A 27,527-nucleotide genomic window follows, 5' to 3' on the forward strand; every position below is an offset into this window, starting at 1 on the left:
TCGACGGAAAAATTAAAAAATTATTGTGCGCAGAAGATGGAGACAGAAAATCATTTTAAAAAATTAAATATCTTGAAAAAAAAAAAATATAAGTAGTGCAGCAAAAAAAAACCTATACAAGTTTGGTATCGTAGTTATCGTACTGACCCATAGAGTAAAGTTATCATGTCATTTTTGTTGCAGTTTGTACGCCGTAGAAACAAGACGCACTGAAAGATGGCAGAATGTCATTTTTTTCTATTTCTCCCCACTTAGAGTTTTTTAACAGTTTTTCAGTACATTATATGGTACATCAAATAACACCATTGAAAAATATGACTCAACTCGCAAAAAACAAGACCTCATGCAGCGACGTGAAATAAAGGAGTTACGATTTTTTAAAAGGGGGGAGGAAAAAACTAAAATGGTAAAAAAGTGAAAATATGTGACCACTAAGGGGTTAATATCACTTGGAACACATTCATAATACAGATCAGTGTGACGAATGTGTTTCCATATGCTCATCCGAAACCGGCATAATAATGTACATATAAGAAAGGGAACCTAAAAGAACAGGACCTAGACTCTTAGTCAAAACAACCCCTTCCCTAGAAGAAAACTTGGCATGCGGTTACATCTCAGGCAGATATGGAAATGATGAGAGTTGTGGTGATTAGATGAACGGACTTGTCCCTAAAAGTGGTTCCCCCCTCGGCCTATAAGAGGCTCTCGGAGGCTCCTTGTGTGTAGTGACCTCTTCTTCAGCTTGTAGAGCTTGTTGACCACTAGACGCCTCTACGACGCAGAGAAGAGATTTCACCCCGTTACCAGAGTCTGAGAGGGGGTGCGTTAATGGGATGGGAGAAGCTGGATGGTCGTATCGAGGAATTGTCCCCCACGGGCCATTCTGACAAGACTGTTAGGAGGTGCTGGGACCAGTGGGTGTGTGAGAACACGCACACAAGGTGACCAGGCTCAGGATGCCCTTGACAGACCACCAATAGAGAGGATCATCTGATCATCCAACAAGCACGAGCAGTTAAAACGGTATTGGTGTCCACCATCCTGGACAGATGGCACTATTGTTACACCCCTGTGTCTGTTGGAATCATTTGCAGGTGCTTGGCTGAAGGACATTTGATCTCACAGTGCCCATTACTCGCTTTTACACCCAACCATTGTCGCCTCCACTTGCAGTGGTGTTGTGAATGACGAAACTAGACTACTACGAAGTGGAAGGGGTTGTCTTCAGTGATGAATCCAGGTTTAGTTTGGGCACTGACAATAGCCGAGTTCGTGTTTGGAGACCGAGGTGCAAGAACCTCAATCCCGCCTTTGCTCTGGAGCAGCACACTGCCCCCCTACTAGAGCCTCCATGCCCGTCCGTATCACATCTTTTATCCAAGCTAGAGGCAGTACAACAGGGTACTAGAGTCTCCATGCCCATCCGTATCACATCTTGTATCCAAACTAGAGGTGGTACAACAGGGTTCTAGAGCCTCAATGCCCATCCGTATCACATCTTATATCCAAGCTAGAGGTGGTACAACAGGGTACTAGAGCCACCATGCCCATCCCTATCACATCTTGTATCCAAGCTAGAGGCAGTACAACAGGGTACTAGAGCCTCAATGCCCATCCGTATCACATCTTGTATCCAAACTAGAGGTGGTACAACAGGGTACTAGAGCCTCAATGCCCATCCGTATCACATCTTGTATCCAAACTAGAGGTGGAACAACAGGATACTAGAGCCTCCCTACAAGGGGTCAGTTCTCCATAATTAATGATCCTTTTGCTCTGATATTGTAATCACTTACTTATATCAACCTTACAATCACATAAAGTTTCATCCAATTCTGATCATTTCTAGGGGAGGGGTTGGCAATGATTGCATATTTGCACTTGGGGGGGCGGCACTAGAACTAGCGGGGGCTGTGATGCTAAAGGCCCAGCAGTATTTTCTTGTTTTTAGATTACAGAAGCCGAGTTAGCCTTTAAGACAGAAATATAATCTAAGACTTTTCCAGCTGCTCCTTCAACGTGGCCTGTGTGTTGTCCATTGTAAGGTCAGCAAGACAGATCTGTAAGGAGAATCCGGACAATAAGTGTCCTGTTGCTAAGAACAAGGCTGGGATTGAAGCAGACATCATAATGTGTTTCCGCTCCAGTGGGATGGCAGCTTGTTGCTGGCATGTGTGACAACTCAATGTCTCCATCACTCGTCTACTTCTTCAATGTGAATGAGCACCCAGGCGACCCGCCCGCCGCGGAGTGCTGATGAATTCATTATTGTGTGGGGGAGGAGGGCCTGAAGCATTGCCATCACCAGCGCCAAGCCCAACCTGTCCTCCCCATGCTGCTAACACTACCCAGACTAATCCTCGCTGTGACCTTTTCCAGTCCTCCGTGCTGCCCTGTCACAATCAGAGATGGCCAGAGTGACAGTAACTGGGACAGAAAGGGATGCGGTGACTGAGGGAAATCACAAGAACCATTTGGCAGACAGTGAACAGTTCTTGAGAACGGGAACATCGGGGGATGATGACATAGATTCACAGATATAATGGGTGCTATGATGGCATTTGTTACATTTTTGTAACTCAGTTCTGGAGGCCTAAGGCCTCATGTCCACGGGGAAAATCGGGCCCGCTACGGATTCTACATGTAGAATCTGCAGCGGGTCCCTCCTGCCCCGCGGACGTGAGCGCTGAAAATAAGAATAAATGAGAATAAACTCACCTCCCATCCGCTCCGTTTCTTCTCTGCGTCGCGGCCGGATCTTCTTTCTTCGGCCGGCGGATGAATTCGTCACGCCGGCGGCACGTCGCCGGCACGTCGTCGACGTGCCGCGCGCATGCGCCGGGCACATCCGCCGAGCCGAAGCAAGGGAGATGCGGCCGTGAGGAAGAGAAGACCTTCCCGGCCCGCTGCGGGTGAGTAAATGCTTTTAAATTCCTATTTTAGGTCTCCCGCGGATCCGGACGGCTTCCATAGGCTTCAATAGAAGCCCGCGGGAGCCGTCCCCGCGGGAGACCCGCATGAAAATGGAGCATGGTCCAGATTTTTTCATGCTCCATTTTTTTAAAATCACTTTTATTGACGATCCGCGGGTATTTATCTACCCGCGGGTGGTCAATGCATCCCTATGGGGTGCGGATCCGCGCGCGGGAGAAGAGTTAAAATCCGCTGCGGATTTTAATTCTTATTTTCCCCGTGGACATGAGCCCTTACATGAAGCTCCGGCCCCAAACCCGAACAAGCCCCCAACTATTATACTCTATATATGGCACTGATCGACTCTTATGGGGCAGTGAGAGTTGGGAACTCAGATGATACTTTTTTATTGAAACACAGTATATAGTTCTTGAAACTTCATTTGTATCGTGTGTATACAGTCATTGTCAGCACCGATCGCTTCCCTAGAAGAAGTGTGTGTGTGTATATATATGTATAATATACATATATAGTGAGGTACTGAGGGGCGTGATAGTGGATGGTCGCTACATCGCCCCTAGGTTCCGCTATTATGCCTAGTAGGGCTGGAGGAAGTGCATGTCCCGCTGTTTGAGACATGAAAAGCCAGGAGGGCAATGCAATCTCCAGCAAGTCCTTGCTGGAGGTCTTTTCTTTAAAAATATCTGGGCCTGTTTTTTTTGGAATGGATGTCAGGTTGGTAGTGGGGCCATCCATTCCACTTCCTCCACTCCAGGTTGTTGGCGGGGTCAATCAGCACAGGTGCTGAGGCTGAGCCAGGATAGGTGTGGATATAAATAGCAGTGTGCACTGACACAGGGGGGGGAATGAAATGGCTGCTGGAGCTGAAAACCCTGCTGTGTGTGCACCTGCGGAGCGTGATCTGGTCAGGCAGGGACTGCCTATTGTTATTGCTGTACTGTTATTTTCGTACCTGAAGCTAAGGCTGCATTTGTGTTAATTATTCTGGACTGAAATAAACGCAGGTCACACCTGCTCTTGGACTTTATCCACTGTTTTCCGCCTTTGACTGCCGCCAACCCGCACTCTACCGAGCTGTCCTCCCACAATATATATAAGCTCGTTGTCAGTAACATCCCTCCCCTATAAGGAGTATATATCAAAATATTAACGACCACCTGTCCGTCTGTGAGTGAGTTACATGCTCCACCCCTAATCACATGATGGGGACATCATTGCAGGTCCTTCATCCTGAGTAAGTGAGTTACATGCTCCCCCCCCTAATCATATGATGGTGATGTCATCACAGGTCCTTCATCCCAAATGAGTATATACTGAGGAGAATCTACCTCAGCTCCACATGTATATACTGAGAGGAATCTACACAATGTGTATATATTGAGGAGAATCTACCTCACCTCTCTGAGTATATACTGAGGAGAATCTACCTCAGCTCCACATGTATATACTGAGAGGAATCTACACAATGTGTATATATTGAGGAGAATCTACCTCCCCTCTCTGTGTATATACTGAGGAGAATCTACCTCACCTCTCTGTGTATATACTGAGGAGAATCTACCTCATCTCTATGTATATACTGAGGAGAATATAACTGACCTCTGTTTGTATATACTAAGGAGAATCTACCTCACCTCTATGTGTATATACTGAAGAGAATCTACCTCACCTCTATGTGTATATATACAGGGGAGAATCTACCTCACCTCTCTGTGTATACACTGAGGAGAATCTACCTCACCTCTATGTGTATACACTGAAGAGAATCTACCTCACCTCTATGTGTATATACTGGGGAGAATCTACCTCACCTCTATGTGTATATATACTGGGGAGAATCTACCTCACCTCTCTGTGTATATACTAAGGAGAATCTACCTCCCCTCTATGTGTATATAATGAGGAGAATCTACCTCCCCTCTCTGTGTATATACTGAGGAGAATCTACCTCACCTCTCTGTGTATATACTGAGGAGAATCTACCTCACCTCTATGTGTATATATACTGGGGAGAATCTACCTCACCTCTATGTGTATATATACTGGGGAGAATCTACCTCCCCTATGTGTGTATATACTGAGAAGAATCTACCTCACCTCTATGTGTATATATACTGGGGAGAATTTACCTCACCTCTATGTGTATATACTAAGGAGAATCTACCTCCCCTCTATGTGTATATAATGAGGAGAATCTACCTCCCCTCTCTGTGTATATGCTGAGGAGAATCTACCTCACCTCTCTGTGTATATGCTGAGGAGAATCTACCTCACCTCTCTGAGTATATGCTGAGAGAAATCTACCTCACCTCTCTGTGCATATACTGAGGAGAATCTACCTCCCCTCTCTGAGTATATGCTGAGGGGAATCTACCTCCCCTCTCTGTGCATATACTGAGGAGAATCTACCTCACCTCTATGTGTATATACTGAGGAGAATCTACCTCACCTCTCTGTGTATATACTGAGGAGAATCTACCTCATCTCTGTGTATATACTGAGGAGAATATAACTGACCTCTGTTTGTATATACTAAGGAGAATCTACCTCCCCTCTATGTGTATTTACTAAGGAGAATCTACCTCCCCTCTATGTGTATATAATGAGGAGAATCTACCTCCCCTCTCTGTGTATATGCTGAGGAGAATCTACCTCACCTCTCTGTGTATATGCTGAGGAGAATCTACCTCACCTTTCTGTGTATATGCTGAGAGGAATCTACCTCACCTCTCTGTGCATATACTGAGGAGAATCTACCTCCCCTCTCTGAGTATATGCTGAGGGGAATCTACCTCCCCTCTCTGTGCATATACTGAGGAGAATCTACCTCCCCTCTCTGTGTATATACTGAGGAGAATCTACCTACCCTCTCTGTGTATATACTGAGGAGAATCTACCTACCCTCTCTGTGTATATACTGAGGAGAATCTACCTGCCCTCTCTGTGTATATACTGAGGAGAATCTACCTCACCTCTGTGTATATACTGAGGAGAATCTACCTCACCTCTATGTGTATATACTGAGGAGAATCTACCTCCCCTCTCTGTGTATATACTGAGGAGAATCTACCTCCCCTCTCTGTGTATACACTGAGGAGAATCTACCTCACCTCTGTGTATATACTGAGGAGAATCTACCTCACCTCTGTGTATATACTGAGGAGAATCTACCTCACCTCTGTGTATATACTGAGGAGAATCTACCTCACCTCTATGTGTATATACTGAGGAGAATCTACCTCACCTCTCTGTGTATATACTGAGGAGAATCTACCTCCCCTCTCTGTGTATATACTGAGGAGAATCTACCTCACCTCTGTGTATATACTGAGGAGAATCTACCTCACCTCTATGTGTATATACTGAGGAGAATCTACCTCACCTCTGTGTGTATATACTGAGGAGAATCTACCTCACCTCTCTGTGTATATACTGAGGAGAATCTACCTCCCCTCTCTGTGTATATACTGAGGAGAATCTACCTCCCCTCTATGTGTATATACTGAGGAGAATCTACCTCACCTCTATGTGTATATATATTTAGGAAAATCTAACTGACCTCTATGTGCATATACTGAAAGGCTGTAAAGTACATAAGGAAGCGGCCATAGACTGCAGGGATCAAGCATCTGAAGGGGCTACAACCTCCAGTCTGGGGTTAAATTTGGATCCACCGCAGGATACCGCAACGCCCGTGGACAGGCAGCCTAAGTGATTAAAATATGAGAGCAAAAGTATCTTTCTTTGTGGAGAACTGATCCCTTGTAGGGAGGCTCCAGTACCCTGTTGTACCGCCTCTAGCTTGGATACAAGATGTGATACAGGCAGGCATGGAGGCTCTAGTACCCTGTTGTACCGCCTCTAGCTTGGATACAAGATGTGATACAGGTGGGCATGGAGGTTCTAGTACCCTGTTGTACCGCCTCTAGCTTGGATACAAGATGTGATACAGGTGGGCATGGAGGTTCTAGTACCCTGTTGTACCGCCTCTAGCTTGGATACAAGATGTGATATGGGTGGGCATGGAGGCTCTAGTATCCTGTTGTACCGCCTCTAGCTTGGATAGAAGATGTGATACAGATGGGAATGGAGGCTCAAGCAAAGGCGTAACTATAGGGGATGCAGTTGCATCCGGGCCCAGGAGTCTTACGGGGCCCATAAGGCCTCCCTTCTCTATATAGGAAGCCTAGTACTATGAATAAAGCATTATAGTTTGGGGCTCTGTTACAGGTTTTGCATTGGGGCTCATGAGCTTCAAGTTACGCCTCTGTGTTAAGGGATTAAGAGAAGTTGGGGGGCCCCAAGATAAACTTTTGCACCCAGGCCCATGAGCCTTTAGCTAAGTACCGTATTTTCCCTGAAAATATGACCCTGTCTTATATTAATTTTTACCCCAAAATAGGCGCTAGGTCTCTTTTTCACCATTGCGTTGTGGAGATAGAATTTATTAATTGGCTAAGCTGCGGCATTGATTGACAAATTCATAAATCCTGCCTCCACAATGCAATGTGATACGGGTGGGCATGAAAGTTCGAGTACCCTACTGCTGGACCACCTCTAGCTTAGATACAAGATGTGATACGCATGGGCATGGAGGCTGTAGTATCCTTTTGTACCACTTCTAGCTTGGATACAAGATGTGATACGGGTGGGCATGGAGGCTCTAACTTCGATAGGTGCATCTCCTCTAGCTTCGATAGGTGCACATATGTCTGCCCTGCCTTTGTTAGTTAGGCTGGCATCACACGGACGTATTTGCATGTGCAAAATTTATGAGCCTAATACGCAGTGAAGAGTGCCGATTGACTTCAATGGGTTTTCTTTACATTCGCATATTTTGCGTGTGCATTTTGGCTGCGCAAAAAAAGCTAGAACACGCTTTATTATTCTGCGTATTTTTGCACCAAAGGTCCCCATAAAGATCAATGGTGGGTGCAAAAATGTGCACGCAATATGCAAGGGGATGCGTGGAACTCTACGTAATTCCGCTGGAAAAAGAACACATCTGGAACTTAGACGAATTTGCCATTTCATTTGGTTCGTCTTTGTGTCCTGCGCACAAATGAACATGTCTTGTGGGCAGAAAAAGTACAGCAAAATACTCATAAGCACGCAAAAAAGGCTTATTCAGCGCACAAATATGTTGTGCTGAGGCGCGCAATTGCGTGTACGCTTATGTGAAGTCAGCCTTATTGTTAAGTGCTTCCTGAGTTATATTAAAGGGTTCTTTCGCATGCGACAGAATATGCCGTTGTGGAATATGCCGTCCTGGAATTCCGCACCAATATCAGCACGACTAACTGTGGATGTTGATACGGCATTGCTTTTAGAATCTTATCATTTTCAATTCCGCATCAAAATCAGTACATTAGCAGTGCAGAATATTCCGTAGGAGGGCGTATTGCACAACGCTGCTGCGGAATATTCTGTCCCGTGTGAAAAGTCCCAAATACAGTCTTGGTCTTCATGCAGATGGGCACACTGTAGCAGCATCTTATGGACCGACAGTCATTGGTGCCTCACGGAGCAGAATAATGCAGCATCTGACAGAACGTGGCACAATTTATTAGTCCTCTGCCCAGAGAGCCCCCAAATGTGTGATAAGAGTCCATGCAGATTGTACCACCAAAATACGTGAGCTGAAAATGGTGAAAATTGCAGCGACTGTTCCAGCACGCACATTCCCTCGTCTGATGGGTGTGCCGTGGAGTATAGCGTGAGATGTGCCTGTAGGATGAGGCTTGAGGCATATAGTTGTGTAGCTCTACTATTCCACTGGGATGACTCTGATCTGTTAGGTGGGTCCGGCTACAACAAGGTTTACTCGGTCATCCTGAGTTCATTGTGTCAAAGTCATCAAATCTCACATAGATTTAGGAGTGGTCCTCATTAGAATCTAGACTATATCTCAGGACACGGAGAGATTCTCCTGTGCTGCCAAGTGGTGTTTGCCTTCAAATCTCCAGAAACATGTATTTTTAAAAATAAGATGTTTTTCCTTCTGTTATCTTGAGGCCCTTCTGCCACATAAGAACATACCGGTATTATAAATGGCACATGGAAGTAGGATCCAGTTACTGATTTTGCATTAAAGCCCAAAAGCTTCAGGTTTAACTTCTGATAATGTTTGAACAAAACTCCCATAGTGTTTCCACATAATACTGCCATATAGTGCCCAATAACATACAACATTTAAATACTAGTCCCTCAAAGTGCCCACATAACACTGTTATATAGTGCCCAATAATATACTACATTCAAATACTACCCCCTCAAAGTGCCCACATAGTAGTAAGATATACAGCCAACATAATACTGCCACATACAGCCCATATATTACTGCCATGTAATGTACAACATTCAAATACTCCCTCAACGTGCCCACATAGTACTGCCATATACAGCCCACATAATATTACTATATAGTGCCCAATAATCTACTTTCAAATACTACCCCTTCAAAGTGCCCACATAATACTGCCATAGAGTTCAAGTTATCCCTTTGTTGTCCGGTGCAACAGTCAACAAAACGTCCACCTTTCCTAATGCCTTTCAAAAACCTGCATCATATTGCCATGAAAATGTATTCCAAACAGTCCTAATCCGTTTCATACGGAATCTGAAGACAGGGCGGAGGGAGGCTGTGAGCAAGGGGTTAAGCAAGGAGTGAGCGGAGGAAATATATACCGGTATTAGTTCAGTAAAAGCTTATTTTTATCAAATATAATGTGGCCTCCGTCTGTCCGCTGCTGCGCCATCCTGAACCGGTTGTCGCAGCGCCAACTGCAACATTTACACCTTTTTTGTTGTTCTATATCTTTGTTGCCTTTTTGTTCAATATATTACAGATAAGTCTCATTGTAACCCTAAACTAAGACTCGTGTCACATCTGCCATCCTTCAGCCCCTCTATCATACTTTAGCCAGATGTGGCCAGGCTGCTGTTTTTTTTTACACCAGCCAAAATTATCTATTAGTAGTGTGCTGTGGGCTACCATCCCATAGTAATACAGAGCTCTCTCAATCCTGCAGTCTCCTTCTAGCCACAGGCTACATCTACTACTTGCTCTCACCCTCCTTCCCCCCCCCCCACGCGCCAATGATGCAATTAGGCTAAACCTTTTGATTTGCACTTCAGGTGATGCTACAAATGTAGAATGATGGCCTTCGCCTACTGGGGTTGATTTCTTGAGCTAATCCTGCGGATCCTCCAGACTAAGGCTTTATTTACACAGCCATGGTTTTGCCACAGTATAGGAGTGTGAACAGATCGTGTCTGTACTGCACTAAAAATAGCGTGAACTGGCGATTTCCAATCTGTTTCAGGGCGCCCACCCACTGGTGATTTTTTTTTCTTTGCGTTTTGCGTTTTTTCTCAAGAGCAATTAGAATTGAATGTACTCCTGTCCACTGGCGTTTTTTTTTGCGTTGCGTTTTTTTAACATAGGAACTGTCAGTTGCATATGTGTCCTTATTTTTCTCCTAATGCACCCATGAAAGTCAATGGAAATTAAAGGGGTTGTCCCGCGCCGAAACGGGTTTTTTTTTTTTTCAACCCCCCCCCCCCCCCCCGTTTGGCGCGAGACAACCCCGATGCAGGGACTAAAAAAAAGAACAGCACAGCGCTTACCTGAATCCCAGCGCTCCGGTGACTTCTATACTTACCGATGAAGATGGCCGCCGGGATCCTCTACCTCCGTGGACCGCAGCTCTTCTGTGCGGTCCATTGCCGATTCCAGCCTCCTGATTGGCTGGAATCGGCACGTGATGGGGCGGAGCTACACGGAGCTACACGGAGCCCCATAGAGAACAGGAGAAGACCTGGACTGCGCAAGCGCGTCTAATTTGGCCATTAGGCCATTTTAGACGGCGAAAATTAGACGGCAACCATGGAGACGAGGACGCCAGCAGCGGAGCAGGTAAGTGAAAAACTTTTTATAACTTCTGTATGGCTCATAATTAATGCACAATGTACATTACAAAGTGCATTATTATGGCCATACAGAAGTGTATAGACCCACTTGCTGCTGCGGGACAACCCCTTTAATGGAAAAGCCGCGAAAACGCTGCGAAAACGCGGCAAAAAACGCCGCGAAAACGCTGCGTTTTTCACGCACGAAAATCACAAACGGGCGCCCACCCACTGGCGTTTTTTTTTCCCTGCGAAATTCGCAGCATTTTTTTTCTCCTAGGGGTCTATGGGACTTGTAATGTTAAAATCGCGATCGCGCAAAATCGCAATTTACCGCGAAATCGCGATTTTGCGCAATCGCAATTTTAACATTACAAGTCCTATAGACCCCTGCAGAGAAAAAAATGCTGCGAATTTCGCAGGGAAAAAAATCGCCAGTGGGTGGGCGCCCTAACAGTGAAATTGCCCATTCACACGATCAGGAGCGGCGTGGTGCATGTTATCCGGCTCACATAGGAGTCTATGCATAAAGATAGATCAGATCTAGAGATGAGCGAGCACCAAAATGCTCGGGTGCTCGTTACTCGGGACGAAATTATCGCGATGCTCGAGGGTTCGTTTCGAGTAACGAACCCCATTGAAGTCAATGGGCGACTAAAGCATTTTTGTATTTCGCCGATGCTCGCTAAGGTTTTCATTTATGAAAATCTGGGCAATTCAAGAAAGTGATGGAAACGACACAGCAAGGGATAGGGCAGGCGAGGGGGTACCTGTTGGGCTGCATCTCAAGTTCACAGGTCCCACTATTAAGCCACAATAGCGACAAGAATGGGCCCCCCCCCCCCAACAACTTTTACTTCTGAAAAGCCCTCATTAGCAATGCATACCTTAGCTAAGCACCACACTACCTCCAACAAAGTACAATCACTGCCTGCATGACACTCCGCTGCCACTTCTCCTGGGTTACATGCTGCCCAACCCCCCCCGCATGACCCAGTGTCCACAGCGCACACCAAAGTGTCCCTGCGCAGCCTTCAGCTGCCCTCATGCCACACCACCCTCATGTCTATTTATAAGTGCGTCTGCCATGAGGAGGAACCGCAGGCACACACTGCAGAGGGTTGGCACGGCTAGGCAGCGACCCTCTTTAAAAGGGGCGGGGCGATAGCCCACAATGCTGTACAGAAGCAATGAGAAATATAATCCTGTGCCACCGCCATCAGGAGCTGCACACGTGGGCATAGCAATGGGGAACCTATGTGCCACACACTATTCATTCTGTCAAGGTGTCTGCATGCCCCAGTCAGACCGCGGTTTTTTATAAATAGTCACAGGCAGGTACAACTCCACAATGGGAATTCCGTGTGCACCCACAGCATGGGTGGCTCCCTGGAACCCACTGGCTGTACATTAATGTATCCCATTGCAGTGCCCATCACAGCTGAGGTAACGTCCGATTAAATGCAGGTGGGCTTCGGCCCACACTGCATGCCCCAACCTGACCAGGGTTTTTAATTCATAGACACAGGCAGGTACAACTCCCTATTGTGAAGTCCGTGTGGACCCACAGCATGGGTGGGTGCCAGAAAGCCACCGGCGGTACATAAATATATCCCATTGCATTGCCCATCACAGCTGAGGTAATGTCATGTTTAATGCAGGTGGGCTTCAGCCCACACTGCATGCCCCAGTCAGACTGGGGTTCTTTAGAAGTGGACACATGCAGTTACAACTCCCTGTGGACCCACAGCATGGGTGGCTCCCTGGAACCCACCGGCTGTTCATAAATGTATCCCATTGCAGTACCCATCACAGCTGAGGTAACGTCCGATTAAATGCAGGTGGGCTTCGGCCCACACTGCATGCCCCAGTCAGACTGGGGTTCTTTAGAAGTGGACACATGCAGTTACAACTCCCTGTGGACCCACAGCATGGGTGGCTCCCTGGAACCCACTGGCGGTACATAAATATATCCCATTGCAGTGCCCAGCACAGCTGATGTAACGTCAGCTTTAATGCAGGTGGGCAAATGTACGTCAGAAAAATTGCCCATGCCCAACCAAGAGGGCAGGTGAAACCCATTAATCGCTTTGGTTAATGTGGCTTAATTTGTAACTAGGCCTGGAGGCAGCCCAGTTAAGATAAAAATTGGTTGAGGTGAAAGTTTCAACGCTTTAATGAGCATTGAAACGTATAAAAATTGTTTACAAAACTTATATGACTGAGCCTTGTGGGCCTAAGAAAAATTGCCTGTTCGGCGTGATTATGTGAGGTTTCAGGAGGAGGAGCAGGATGAATATTATACACAGATTGATGAAGCTAAAAGGTCCACGTTTTTGATGGTGATAGAGAACAATGCTTCCATCCGCGGGTGCAGCCTACGTATTGCTTAGGTATCGCTGCTGTCCGCTGGTGGAGAAGAGAAGTCTATGGAAATCCAGGCTTTGTTCATCTTGATGAGTGTTAGCCTCTCGGCACTGTCGGTTGACAGGCGGGTACGCTTATCTGTGATGATTCCCCCAGCCGCACTAAACACCCTCTCTGACAAGACGCTAGCCGCAGGACAAGCAAGCACCTCCAGGGCATACAGCGCGAGTTCAGGCCACGTGTCCAGCTTCGACACCCAGTAGTTGTAGAGGGCAGAGGCGTCACGGAGGACGGTCGTGCGATCGGCTACGTACTCCCTCACCATCCTTTTACAGTGCTCCCGCCGACTCAGCCTTGACTGGGGAGCGGTGACACAGTCTTGCTGGGGAGCCAGAAAGCTGTCAAAGGCCTTAGAGAGTGTTCCCCTGCCTGTGCTATACATGCTGCCTGATCTCTGCGCCTCCCCTGCTACCTGGCCCTCGGAACTGCGCCTTCGGCCACTAGCGCTGTCGGATGGGAATTTTACCATCAGTTTGTCCGCCAGGGTCCTGTGGTATAGCATCACTCTCGAACCCCTTTCCTCTTCGGGTATGAGAGTGGAAAGGTTCTCCTTATACCGTGGGTCGAGCAGTGTGTACACCCAGTAATCCGTAGTGGCCAGAATGCGTGTAACGCGAGGGTCACGAGAAAGGCATCCTAACATGAAGTCAGCCATGTGTGCCAGGGTACCTGTACGCAACACATGGCTGTCCTCACTAGGAAGATCACTTTCAGGATCCTCCTCCTCCTCCTCCCCCTCCTCAGGCCATACACGCTGAAAGGATGACAGGCAAGCAGCATGGGTACCCTCAGCAGTGGGCCAAGCTGTCTCTTCCCCCTCCTCCTCATCCTCCTCCCCCTCCTCCTTCTCAACACGCTGAGATATAGACAGGAGGGTGCTCTGACTATCCAGCGACATACTGTCTTCCCCCGCATCTGTTTCCGAGCGCAAAGCGTCTGCCTTTATGCTTTGCAGGGAACTTCTCAAGAGGCATAGCAGAGGAATGGTGACGCTAATGATTGCAGCATCGCCGCTCACCATCTGGGTAGACTCCTCAAAGTTTCCAAGGACCTGGCAGATGTCTGCCAACCAGGCCCACTCTTCTGTAAAGAATTGAGGAGGCTGACTCCCACTGCGCCGCCCATGTTGGAGTTGGTATTCCACTATAGCTCTACGCTGCTCATAGAGCCTGGCCAACATGTGGAGCGTAGAGTTCCACCGTGTGGGCACGTCGCACAGCAGTCGGTGCACTGGCAGATGAAACCGATGTTGCAGGGTGCGCAGGGTGGCAGCGTCCGTGTGGGACTTGCAGAAATGTTCGCAGAGCCAGCGCACCTTTCTGAGCAGGTCTGACAAGCGTGGGTAGCTTTTCAGAAAACGCTGAACCACCAAATTAAAGACGTGGGCCAGGCATGGCACGTGCGTGAGGCTGCCGAGCTGCAGAGCCGCCACCAGGTTACGGCAGTTGTCACACACGACCATGCCCGGTTGGAGGCTCAGCGGCGCAAGCCAGCGGTCGGTCTGCTCTGTCAGACCCTGCAGCAGTTCGTGGGCCGTGGGCCTCTTCTCTCCTAAGCTGAGTAGTTTCAGCACGGCCTGCTGATGCTTGCCCACCGCTGTGCTGCCGTGCCGCGCGACACCGACTGCTGGCGACGTGCTGCTGCTGACACATCTTGATTGCGAGACAGAGGTTGCGTAGGAGGAGGAGGAGGAGGGTGGTTTAGTGGAGGAAGCATACACCCCCGCAGATACCACCACCGAGCTGGGGCACGCAATTCTGGGGGTGGGTAGGACGTGAGCGGTCCCAGGCTCTGACTCTGTCCCAGCCTCCACTAAATTCACCCAATGTGCCGTCAGGGAGATATAGTGGCCCTGCCCGCCTGTGCTTGTCCACGTGTCCGTTGTTAAGTGGACCTTGGCAGTAACCGCGTTGGTGAGGGCACGTACAATGTTGCGGGAGACGTGGTCGTGCAGGGCTGGGACGGCACATCAGGAAAAGTAGTGGCGACTGGGAACTGAGTAGCGCGGGGCCGCCGCCGCCATCATACCTTTGAAAGCCTCCGTTTCCACAACCCTATACGGCAGCATCTCCAGGCTGATCAATTTGGCTATGTGCACGTTTAACGCTTGAGCGTGCGGGTGCGTGGCGGCGTACTCTGCCATCCACGACAGGACCTGCTCACACTGCTCATTTTCTAATAAAGGTCTACCCCGTGGACCCATTAATTATGAGATGAATGTGGGGACGCCAGAAACGTGCCTCTCTCCTAATCCCGCAGCAGTCGGCTGCGATACACCTGGATCAGGAGCTCGGCCTGTGCCCACACCGTGACTTGGGCCTCCGCGTCCACGTCCTCTAGGCCTACCCCTACCCCTTAGCATGCTGTATTACCAGTAGTGCAGAAACAGAACGCTGTAATTAAATGTGCCGCTTATTGGCCTGTGGTTGGAGGCTGACTTCCCTTACGGAACGCACAGCAGAGCCAGGAAACAATTTTGCGCAAGCCTGCTGTAACGCTTAGCTGCGTATTAATTAGGACTACTACCCCCAGCAGATAGATACTGTAGGCAGCGTATAATATTATGTATACTGTTTCCCTCTGGCGGGATGACGGCGATCATGTAACAGAGACAGCAGATCCAGGAAACTATTTTGCACAAGCCTGCTGTAACGCTTAGCTGCGTATTAATTACGACTACTACCCCCAGCAGATAGATACTGTAGGCAGCGTATAATATTATGTGTACTCTTTCCCTCTGGCGGGATGACTGCGATCATGTAACAGAGACAGCAGATCCAGGAAACAATTTTGCGCAAGCCTGCTGTAACGCTTAGCTGCGTATTAATTAGGACTACTACCTCCAGCAGATAGATACTGTAGGCAGCGTATAATATTATGTATACTCTTTCCCTCTGGCGGGATGACGGCGATCATGTAACAGAGACAGCAGATCCAGGAAACAATTTTGCGCAAGCCTGCTGTAATGCTTAGCTGCATATTAATTAGGACTACTACCCACAGCAGATAGATACTGTAGGCAGCGTATAATATTATGTATACTCTTTCCCTGAGACAGCAGATCCAGGAAACAATTTTGCGCAAGCCTGCTGTAACGCTTAGCTGCGTATTAATTACGACTACTACCCCCAGCAGATAGATACTGTAGGCAGTGTATAATATTATGTATGCTGTTTCCCTCTAGCGGGATGACGGCAATCATGTAACAGAGACAGCAGATCCAGGAAATAATTTTGCGCAAGCCTGCTGTAACGCTTAGCTGCGTATTAATTACGACTACTACCCCCAGCAGATAGATACTGTAGGCAGCGTATAATATTATGTATACTCTTTCCCTCTGGCGGGATGACGGCGATCATGTAACAGAGACAGCAGATCCAGGAAACAATTTTGCGCAAGCCTGCTGTAACGCTTAGCTGCATATTAATTAGGACTACTACCCCCAGCAGATAGATACTGTAGGCAGCGTATAATATTATGTATACTCTTTCCCTCTGGCGGGATGACAGCGATCATGTAACAGAGACAGCAGATCCAGGAAACAATTTTGCGCAAGCCTGCTGTAACGCTTAGCTGCGTATTAATTACGACTACTACCCCCAGCAGATAGATACTGTAGGCAGCGTATAATATTATGTATACTCTTTCCCTCTGGCGGGATGACGGCGATCATGTAACAGAGACAGCAGATCCAGGAAACAATTTTGCGCAAGCCTGCTGTAACGCTTAGCTGCGTATTAATTACGACTACTACCCCCAGCAGATAGATACTGTAGGCAGCGTATAATATTATGTATACTCTTTCCCTCTGGCGGGATGACGGTGATCATGTAACAGAGACAGCAGATCCAGGAAACAATTTTGCGCAAGCCTGCTGTAACGCTTAGCTGCGTATTAATTAGGACTACTACCCCCAGCAGACACACAGTAAACTGAAGACGGTCACAGGCAGCCCAAATATAGTATTTTTCCCCAATTTTTTGGAAAAACCCCACTGCCTATATAGCCTGAATATCTCTTTCCCTGCCTCACCAGTACTGGCCCTATATTCTGTACAATGACTGCAGACTGCGGACGCAATGCTCTGCACGGCCGATATACAAAAAAAATAAATTGTGCAACACTGCTAAAAGCAGCCTCAACAGTACTGCACACGGTCAGATGTGGCCCTAAGAAGGACCGTTGGGGTTCTTGAAGCCTAAAATAACTCCTAACGCTCTCCCTATAGCAGCAGCACCAGCAGCAGCACTTTCCCTGATCTCTGTCAGAACGCATCTGTGGCGAGCCGCGGGAGGGGCCGATTTATATACTCGGGTGACACCTGATCTCTCCAGCCACTCACTGCAGGGGGGTGGTATAGGGCTTGAACGTTGCAGGGGGAAGTTGTAATGCCTTCCCTGTCTTTCTATTGGCCAGAAAAGCGCGCTAACGTCTCAGAGATGAAAGTGAAAGTAACTCGAACATCACGTGGTACTCGCCTCTAGTAACGAGCATCTCGAACACGCTAATACTCGAACGAGTATCAAGCTCGGACGAGTATGCTCGCTCATCCCTAATTAGGTCCTATCTTTTCTCGCAGCACAGACCTCAGATGCAAGTATTGCAGTCGCATGTCCTATCTCTGTTAGATGAGCGCTTTTTGCGTGTCTAAAATGTCTTTGTCTGAACGTTTCTATACCATTGGTTCTATTAGACACAATCTTTTATTCTGCGCTAAAATCACGCTCGTGTGAATGAGGCCTAAGGGGTTATTTTATTACTTCATTCATGAGGACTACTGTGGTGTTCAAGATTATTGCTGAAATTCACACATCAGAATAACGATAGATAGATAGATAGATAGATAGATAGATAGATAGATAGAGAGATATGAGATAGATAGATATGAGGTACAGAGATAGATAGATATGAGATAGATAGATAGATAGATAGATAGATAGATAGATAGATAGATAGATAGATAGATAGATAGATAGATATGAGATAGAGAGATATGAGATAGATAGATATGACATAGATAGAAAGATAGATATGAGATAGATAGATAGATAGATAGATAGATAGATAGATAGATAGATATGAGATAGATAGATAGATAGATAGATAGATAGATAGAAAGATAGATAGATATGAGATAGACAGGTAGAGAGATCGAGAGATAGATATGAGATAGATAGATAGATAGATAGATAGATAGATAGATAGATAGATAGATAGATAGATAGATAGATATAAGATAGATAGATATTAGATAGATAGATATTAGATGGATAGATAGAAAGAAAGATATTCGATAGATAGAAAGAAAGATAGAGAGATATGAGCTAGAGAGATAGATAGATTTGAGAGAGATAAATATGAAAGAGGTAAATATGGGACAGATAGATATGAGATAGAAAGATAGATATTAGATAGATAGAGAGATATGAGATAGATAGCTCCAGTCTAAATTCCAGAAGATGCTCTGCTATATACAGTATATACTGTATATTGTGCTTTGAACCAGAACGGAGGCCAAGGGAACGTCTTTTTAATTGAGGCCATGAGTTCTTGGTGCGCTGTGGTCAGACCATAAGAAGAAAGGTATGGTCAGCATCCTCTTGGAGAAGCGGCTGCTTTTCTTGGTGCTGACTGCACTGTTTTACTGTTTTGCCAGATCTGCATCTTTGTGTGATACGTAGGAAGTTGTGGTGAGGCCTGAATTCCTTCACAAGTATGTGGTGTTTGTAAATAGAACGTACATCATCTCCGGCTGCTTCCAGGACAAAGAAACTTAAAGGGTCTCTACAGGATTAGAAAAACAGAGCTGCTTCCTTCAGAGGAGCAGAGCTGCAATCCTGGACCCAACCTCTGGGCAGATGTGCACTGTTGTTAAAGGAAATAGGCATGGTTTTTGATCCTGTACAACCCCTTTAACCCCTTAATGCTCCATGACATACAGTTACATCATGGAGATTCAGAGTTTGTATAGAGCGGCGGTCTATTCTGCTCCATACAATGTGAGTATCGGCTGTCTTTGACAGGTGACATATGCCTGCAACAGTCGCCATCAGCGCTTATGCTGATCATCACTGTTAACCCTTTAAATACCCCAATCAGAGTTCTGGGCTTCCAAACGTTTACCCCCGCGATGAGATCACTGAGTACCATTCAGCTGCAATGGCAGCCTGAGGCCTTCTGATGTTTCCCAGTACTGCCATTGCTGATTGCCCATGAAAGGGTTAAGGTTAGGATTTGTCCACGGCCGGCTTCATAGCAAATTCCGCAGCAATGTCCGTCAATAGCATGCAATGTAAAGTGATTTTTCCATGCCCATAAGCAGAAATCACTTGGAAGAATCGCAGCATGCTCTATTTTTGTGCGAGACTCGCACAGATGGCTTCCATTGCAGTCAATGGAAGCCATCCGTCACACAGTGATTCCAAAATGTCAATTTTGAAATTGCCGCATTGCCAGCACAACGGCGCCTCATTCTCTGCACTGCGCATGTGCAGCAGCATGCCAGCCAGCACATCTGAGACAGGAACGCAGGGGTCACTGGCTGGCACAGGGTCGGATTTCACTGCGAGATCTCGCAGGCGGAATCCGATCCGGCTGTGTGCATGTGGCCTAATTTGTGTGTCTTAGAGTGGCTTAACGCAGAATGACCAATGAGCGCATAAGCATCCAACAATCATCCCAAGACTTATTGCTCCTCTGCTTTCACACAGTAGCGATAGTCATTCACTGGATGGAGGTCGAGCACGCTGGAGATCTTTTGTGGCCATCCGCCTGCATTCACTGTGAACAGGCAGTCATTCAAAATAAGCAACTGCCTGTTTACTACACTGAGCGGGAACTTGCTTATTAGTCGCTTGGCTTCAGTGAGCTGCAATGAAGCAACCAACAACTAATGGGCGATTTCTCACCTGTAACCTGTTGGGTCCCAAGTTTACATGGAACAGCATCGTACATTTGAGCGTTTTTGCTTTTTTTGGCTCATAGTTGGCCCGTGTAAACCCTCCCTTATTAGCGCTAATGGTCCCATTGCAGGTTGCTAGACGTATCTTGGAGGTGCTAAACAAGACTGGGTGGTGGAGTTACCGGGAAGGGTGGGGGGAAATTGCCTTTTCTCGAGATCTAGTCCTGCTTTTGAATATCACATTCATAGCTTGTGCAAATGCACCTCAGATGATTCATTCCTTCAGTTTGATCTAAAGAGTTAAGATCCGGAGTATTTTATGATTCAGTTTTATGTCATCAGATGTTGGCATTCATGGTGGCACTGAGGAGTGTTTGTAGCCCCGTGAAAGGCCCCATTTTCTATACCCACCTAATGAATATTTTTCTTTGTGTGTTCTCATTTCAGAGTCCTTCCAGGTGGTGGTCCGAGGGAATGGCTTCCACAGCGCCCGTGATATCAATCAAGTCTTGTGCAGCTTTAGGCTCAACGATAGCTTTACTATAAGTAAGACCTCTGCAGTAAAGTATAAGAGAGTGCGGAATTGGAAATGTGGAGAAGTTACTTGTAACAACCAATTATCACCGTTTTTGATAAATCTCCCCCAATATGTCAAATGATTGCCCTACCCTTATAATGTCAAATGTACATTTCTTTTGAGTATACTTACCTACTGTAATGTAGGCATCTACTATGCTTTTAGTCATGGCCAATGGCTTTAAAAAGACACTGGTCTTCTTCTTCCTACCTAATATGTTGGATATCTTTACAACGATATGTCATCTTGAAGGACAGCCCACCGCATTAGTGTGTTAATTGTCACAATCTTCACAGCCACAGCCAGGACCACTCTTACCTGCCTCAAACTTGTCCCGCATAGGAGAAATCTGCAGCCGTTCAAACTCCTTGAGCCCCTTTCCCTTAGTGATCACAGATTCCAATTACAAAGCTTGGGCAGGTAAATAGCCCACTAGATACCAGGTATTAACCCCTTCCCTGCCCTAGACCACCAGGGATGCTGCTGGCATTAACCCCTTCACCAGTGTAGACCACCAAAGATGTTACCACTAAGTGCTTCATTACCCTAAACCACCAGGGATGTTACCATTAGCCCCATATCTATACTAACCCACCAGGGATAATATTTTTTTTTATTTAATCCTTCTAGACCACCAGGGAAGCAAAATACTGTGGGTTGCCTTGACTTATCTGGACACGATATGCAATATTTATCTGGATATTGGATGAATCTGTTTATGTAGACACTGTTTAACTGTAGATATCGGGATGCAGTTGTGTATCTGGCTGTTGTGCGGCTTATTATTTGGATGCTATACAGCAATATTTATCTGACGCTTCTTCAGATCACCTAGCTTCCGAACTACCCTGCTCACTATCTACAAAGGCTTGGAGTAAAGCCCCTTTATACATAGGACAATTGTTGAGCACTGAAGCACCCAACAACTGTTCCAGCCATGATCGTTACCGTGCTTTCACAAGAGGAGCAATCATCTCTAGTGAATGGAGGTGGAGCAGGACACAGATCGTTCCAGATCGCCTGCCTTCATTCACGGTAAACAGGCAGTTGATGAATTACTGCCTGTTTAAACTGAACGATGCAGCGATGGACCAACAATGGTTTTATGGTCTGCATGAAAGATCCGATCAGCGATTTATCAGTGATCAGTCTTTGACTGCAAACTACTTGATCTAACGATCCTTCCGTGTAAAAGGGGCTTAAACGTTGCCACCAACCCTTCTACACAATGTGAAGGACAACACCAGATAGACCTCCTGTTACAGAACAGTCTTCCTAAATGATCACTACAATATAATATGCTAATAAGCTCATTCACTATAACATTCCAGTTTTATGGAAATGGATACAATCTGGTGAAAAATATTCTATGAAGTTGATGTCTTACCATGTCTTCCAGATCAGAAACCTGATGTCATACAAGATACATACCTGCTCTGTCCCGCTCCGGTTATTGATGAAGTTGGACAGTACGTATTTAGCATTTGTAGTCTTGTTGGCACATGCACTTATATATTTTTTGTGGCACTCAGATGCCCACTTCTCCGTCATGGTCAAGCCTTAAGGCCTATTTAGACACAATGATTATCACTCAAAAGATGTCTTTTGAGCAACTTTTAAGCGATAATCGTTGTGTCCATTAACACCTAAAGGAGATCGCTCAAACGTTGAGTGATCACCTTGCGCTCCCATAGGGGGATACAGAAGACAAGCGGGGCCGCTTGTCTTTTGTATCCAACTTCTCCACAATGAGAGCGCCCGGCTGTCGCACAGCCGAGCTCTCCCAGTGGAGGATGCAGAGGACAAGCGGGGGGCCATTTATTCTCTGCATCCAGCTGTCCCCCGCTGGGAGAGCCCGTCTGTCATTCAGCCAAACGCTCCCAGCAGAGGACAAGCAGGGGGCCGCTTGTTCTCTGTAGCCAGCTGTTCCCCGCTGGGAGCGGCCGGCTATCATACAGCCAAGGCTCCCAGCGGAGGATTCAGAAGACAAGCGGGATGGCCCTGCTTGTCTTCTACATCCAGCTGTTCTCTGCTCAGAGCACCCGGCTGTTACACAGCCGAGCGCTCCATGCAGGGTATAGAGAGCACAGCTGGACCGCTCTGTTCTTCATACGCAGCCTGTCATCAGCTGAAACACTAGTATCAGCTGTATCCCGCTGTGAATCCCTGATAAGGCTCATCGTTGTCTTTCAGCACGCTGAAAGACGACGATCAGCGACGGAATAACGAAAACTGCCTGATGTCAGTGCAGATACACACAATGATTATTGCTCAAAAGACGGCTTTTGAGCGAATTTTGAGCGATAATCGTGTCTAAATGGGCCCTTACAATATGCAGTTTTTTAAAAGTTCTGCTGTATACTTCAAAATTGAAATATGCCTGTCTGGTAACTAAAGTCGATCTTAAAATTTATCAAAGTCCAATGTGATTGGGAAAAACAAGGTGGTGGAAAAGGGTCAGCAAAAGAATGCTCCTGATTCCTAGCCACTAGAGATGAGCAAGTAAGGTACTTGCTAAGGTACATTACTCCAGCGAGTAGTCCCTTAGCCGAGTATCTCCCCGCTCGTCTCTAAAGATTCGGGGGCCGGCACGGGTGACAGGTGAGTTGCGGCGGGGAGCGGGGGGGAGAGAGAGAGATCTCCCCTCCGTTCCTCCCCGCTCTTCCCCGCCGCTCCCCGCCGGCCCCCGAATCCTTACTGACGAGCGGGGAGATACTCGGCTAAGGCACTACTCGCTCGAGTAATGTGCCTTAGTGAGTATACTCGCTCATCTCTACTAGCCACATCTTTTACTGATCCCTATTGCAGGACTAAACTCATGGAGAATTAATAATTAAAGGGAACCTGTTACCTACATTTAGCCCTATCAGCTAAGCTGAGTCCGGGGATGTCAGTGTTATACTTGCCTTACCATTGTTCCCGCGCTGGAAGCCGCTGCTCCGTGCATTGAGCGGCACTGCTTAGTAGTCCAAGTGTTGTCATTTTAGAATGGGTGAACTACTTAGCAGCACCACTCAATGCATTGAGCGGTGGCTTCCTGCGTTGACACCGGGGGAACGATGGGGAAGGTAAGTATAAGACTTTCATCCCTGGACTCAGCGGTCCCCTACTTTCAGCCCAAGAGCTTGGCTTATAGAGCTAAAAGTAGGGGACAGAGTCTCTTTATGCTTTATATACATCATGGGGTAATGATGGGACAGTTGGGTTAATGGGTTCTACGCAGTTTGCTTGTTACTGGTCTACCAGAGACTGGTGGGCACAGTAGGTGGACAAGGGCTATGGCTAATCTAGTCACAAGGGCGTTGTATATTCTGCATACATGAAAAACACTGTTTTCTAGGATGCCCATCATTCTTATAGTAGAAGGTGGTTTTGATTTCTTAATCTTCTTTTTAAGGGTGATGTATCTGCAGGTCAGTATGAACATGGGCCTCAACTTTATCTCCAGTTCTGTGAGCATCACCAGTACACACTGTGTAAGTATTACAGGTGCACCTTTACAGCATACACTACTTGTGTTTATCATAATTACAAACTTTATATTGTGCCTCCTTACCAACAAGACCGTTTTTTTGTGAGGGGGGGCAAACTAGGTCTCCACTTTCTAGTCTAGCCTTGTCTACCAGGGACTTTATGATCAACTCCTTCAGTGCCCTAAACCACCAGGGGTTTAACCATTAAATCTCATAGGCTACAGAGATTTACAGGGTTTCCAGGCGGCGCCAGCTGTCAGTGCAGGGATACATCAGGGTCAGAACGGCTCCAATCTCTGTGTAGTGGACGATGCTTGTAATTACAGGCACAGCTCTCATTGAAATCAATTACAATATCACTGACCTCTGCTGTAAAAAATCCAGTTCTGTAGACCATACCCTCCAGGTTGTGTATTCTGCACTTTTCTTCCAGACTCCAGATCTCATGACCAGCACTCTGACAACAGTCTGTGCCCTGCAATTAGTGGGTCATGTGACCTGGAAGCCAAAAGAAAAGTGTGGACTACACAGCCTGGTAGGGGACAAGGTCTAGAACTGGATTGTTTACAGCAGAGGTCACTGACACTGTGATGGACTTCTAAAAAAAATGAAGTGTTTCCATAAATCCTGCAATACCCTAGGCCATCAGTAGCCCCCATTTACTTCCCTAGACTAACAGAGATGCCACCATTAACTCTTTTATTATCGTAGACAGCAATAGTTGTCACCATATAAAGCTTCACCAGCTTAGACCCCCAGGCATTTCCACCTATAACTCCTGTACCACCCTTAATAAAGATTAAAGGGAATCTGCCAGCTGGAACACACTGTCCATTCTGCCGGCATGATGTTATAGAGCCGGAGGAGCCGAGCAGATTGATATATAGTTTATGGGGAAAGATTCAGTAAAACTTGGATTTTATTCATATATTTCTCCGCTCATTCTGAGCTGAGTAGTCCAGTGGGCGGAGCTATCAGTGACTGAAAGCTAACCCTTATGTACAGTCATACATAGATGATAGATATCAATCACTGATCGCTCCGCCCAACTGACTATTCAGCTCAGAAAGTGCAGAGGTATAAATGTATAAAACACAAGTTCTACTAAATCTTTCCCCATAAAACTATTGTGGCAAGCTGGGGTTAACTCGCCTCTAGATGTCCGACCTCTCAGTCTGGAAATGGACACCACACATGTATTATGGTAATACTCCACAGACTTGCCCTTTTCTTAAATCTGGCGCCTATCAGCATTTATTTTCATGTCACAGCAAATGCATAGAGCACAAGAAAAGAAGGTATCAGCAGCACTCACCACTACCTATCCGGCGGGGGTCTTTGTTCAAGGATGAATAGTGTGCACGCCTGGCCGGGATCGGATCCAAATCACTTGTAGTCACAGGTGAATGAAAAAGCGTCAAGCAGCAAGTTGTCGGTGCAATCTCTTTTTATGTATCCATCAGAATACAGGACAAAGACCAGCACAGAAGGTTGAAACGTCGTGTTTTGTGTGATGTAGAGGCTGTTAGCCTGTATTCTGATGGATACATAAAACTGATTGCACCGACAACTTGCTGCCTGACGCTTTTTCATTCACCAGCAAATGCATAGAGGGCATATCATATAGTCCATAAATAAGGGTTCACCAACCCACAGGGCCACCGGCGGGTAGTCTATCTATGGGGTGTCTGGAGGACATCCTTCTCTGACTGACTGGTCCACATGGACCTCAGGCTCACAGTCCTGATGACTGCTCCTACAGCCTCCAGCATTCCCCTGAGTGTGACCAGAGCTAAAGCTTTTATCTAGTTCCTGCTCCACCCATAGGCGTTAAGCCTTTCTCTGCAGTACCAGAATGCCTGTCTAGGCCCTCTGCAGGGCACTCTTGGTACTGCACTTCTACACTATATTTCAGTCTGCTCAACTCCTCCAGCTCTATAACATGATACCTGCAGTGTGGACAACATGTCCCAGCTGACAGACTATTTTAAAGAATTTTTTAAGTATTATAATAATGCTGACCCATCCTCAGGGTAGCTCATCAATATTGAATCAGCAGGTATCCGTTGTCTAGCACTTCCATCAATCAGTTGGTGTGAATAAGCCATGGCATGCTGGAAGAATTACAATCTCAAAGTGCCCAATTCATATGCATTGGCCCGCAATGGTACTGCAGCTCTTTCCCATTGAAGGGAATGGAAATATCATTTTTTTTGACCATTGCACAATAGACGGAGTTGTGCATCTCCTGGAGCGCCGCGGCTCATTCACATCCGTTGATCTGTGGCGGTGCCAGGCGTTGGACTCTTATGGATACAATATTGATGATGTGCCCAAAGGGTATCATCAGCATTATAATGCTGGAAAATTAGCACTTTATGGTGGTATTATGTGGACTCTTTAAGGTAGTATTATTTGGATACTGTATATTATTTGGGGCACTATGTGGTGGTATTACGAGTGTTGTGTATAACTGAACACTATGTAGCAGCATTATTTATATGCATCGGTATTGTTTTCCTAGTTTGCTCTTTTGTAACTTTACCCTAATACTGTACATTTAATAATAAATAGATTGCTCTTGTAATAACGTGACCCAATCTCTTCCACAGCGCACTGGAATCATTCTGTTCATTGCCCTACTGATACTCTTCCTTCTGCTTTTCCTGGCTCTGCTTTGGTGGTTTTGGCCACTCTGCTGCACTGTGGTAAGTTCTGGTAATGAAGTCATTTTCAGTTTCTATGGAAGTGGCATTTCTTTAAAGGAGTATTCAGTAACACTAATACATTGCATGATGAAATGTTCTGCAGTCTTACAATATACTTTGTGTAGCGATTCCTCACGGTATTCGAGATCTCCACTTATAATTGAATTGGATCCTCTAAAGGGAGCCTGTCCTCACCTATAAGCACTGTATAAGACAGGGGCCGAACAGTCCAGGGATGTATTTTTCGTAGTTAACTGGCTCCCAGTTCCCTCGCCGTCGGCCCTGGAAACCAGCGGTCAGTCCATGCATCAGACTTCTCTCTGCATACCCATAATGTGTGTGAATCCGGCCCACCACTGCATTTTTTTTGCAGCCCGCTGGCCGTTCAGCAACCTAACAAGCTTTTCACTCACCCAGTCTGCAGTTTCGGTTCGGTGGCAGCAGTGCAGGACCGGACAGGCTAGATGAGTGGAATGCCTGTAGAAATGCTGCTCATCCAGAGGCCAATAGGGAGGTCACTATTACTACTGGAACTACTGTGGGGCGTCACTGATTACTACTGGGGCCAGTATAGGGGACACTATTATTACTGG

General features: G+C 46.6%; 1 protein-coding gene across 1 annotated transcript in view; it reads left to right on the forward strand.

Annotated features, from left to right (window-relative positions):
• Positions 1–27,527, forward strand: part of ANTXRL (ANTXR like) — a 116,488-nt gene that overhangs the window by 68,624 nt on the left and 20,337 nt on the right. The window contains exons 10-13 of the mRNA XM_066587517.1: positions 20,624–20,722; positions 22,153–22,222; positions 24,151–24,229; positions 26,839–26,934. Of these exons, the coding sequence (XP_066443614.1) occupies positions 20,624–20,722; positions 22,153–22,222; positions 24,151–24,229; positions 26,839–26,934 (344 nt within the window). The remainder of the gene's footprint in view (positions 1–20,623; positions 20,723–22,152; positions 22,223–24,150; positions 24,230–26,838; positions 26,935–27,527) is intronic.

Source organism: Eleutherodactylus coqui, chromosome 13 (genome assembly GCF_035609145.1).
Source record: "Eleutherodactylus coqui strain aEleCoq1 chromosome 13, aEleCoq1.hap1, whole genome shotgun sequence".
Lineage (NCBI taxonomy): Eukaryota > Metazoa > Chordata > Amphibia > Anura > Eleutherodactylidae > Eleutherodactylus > Eleutherodactylus coqui.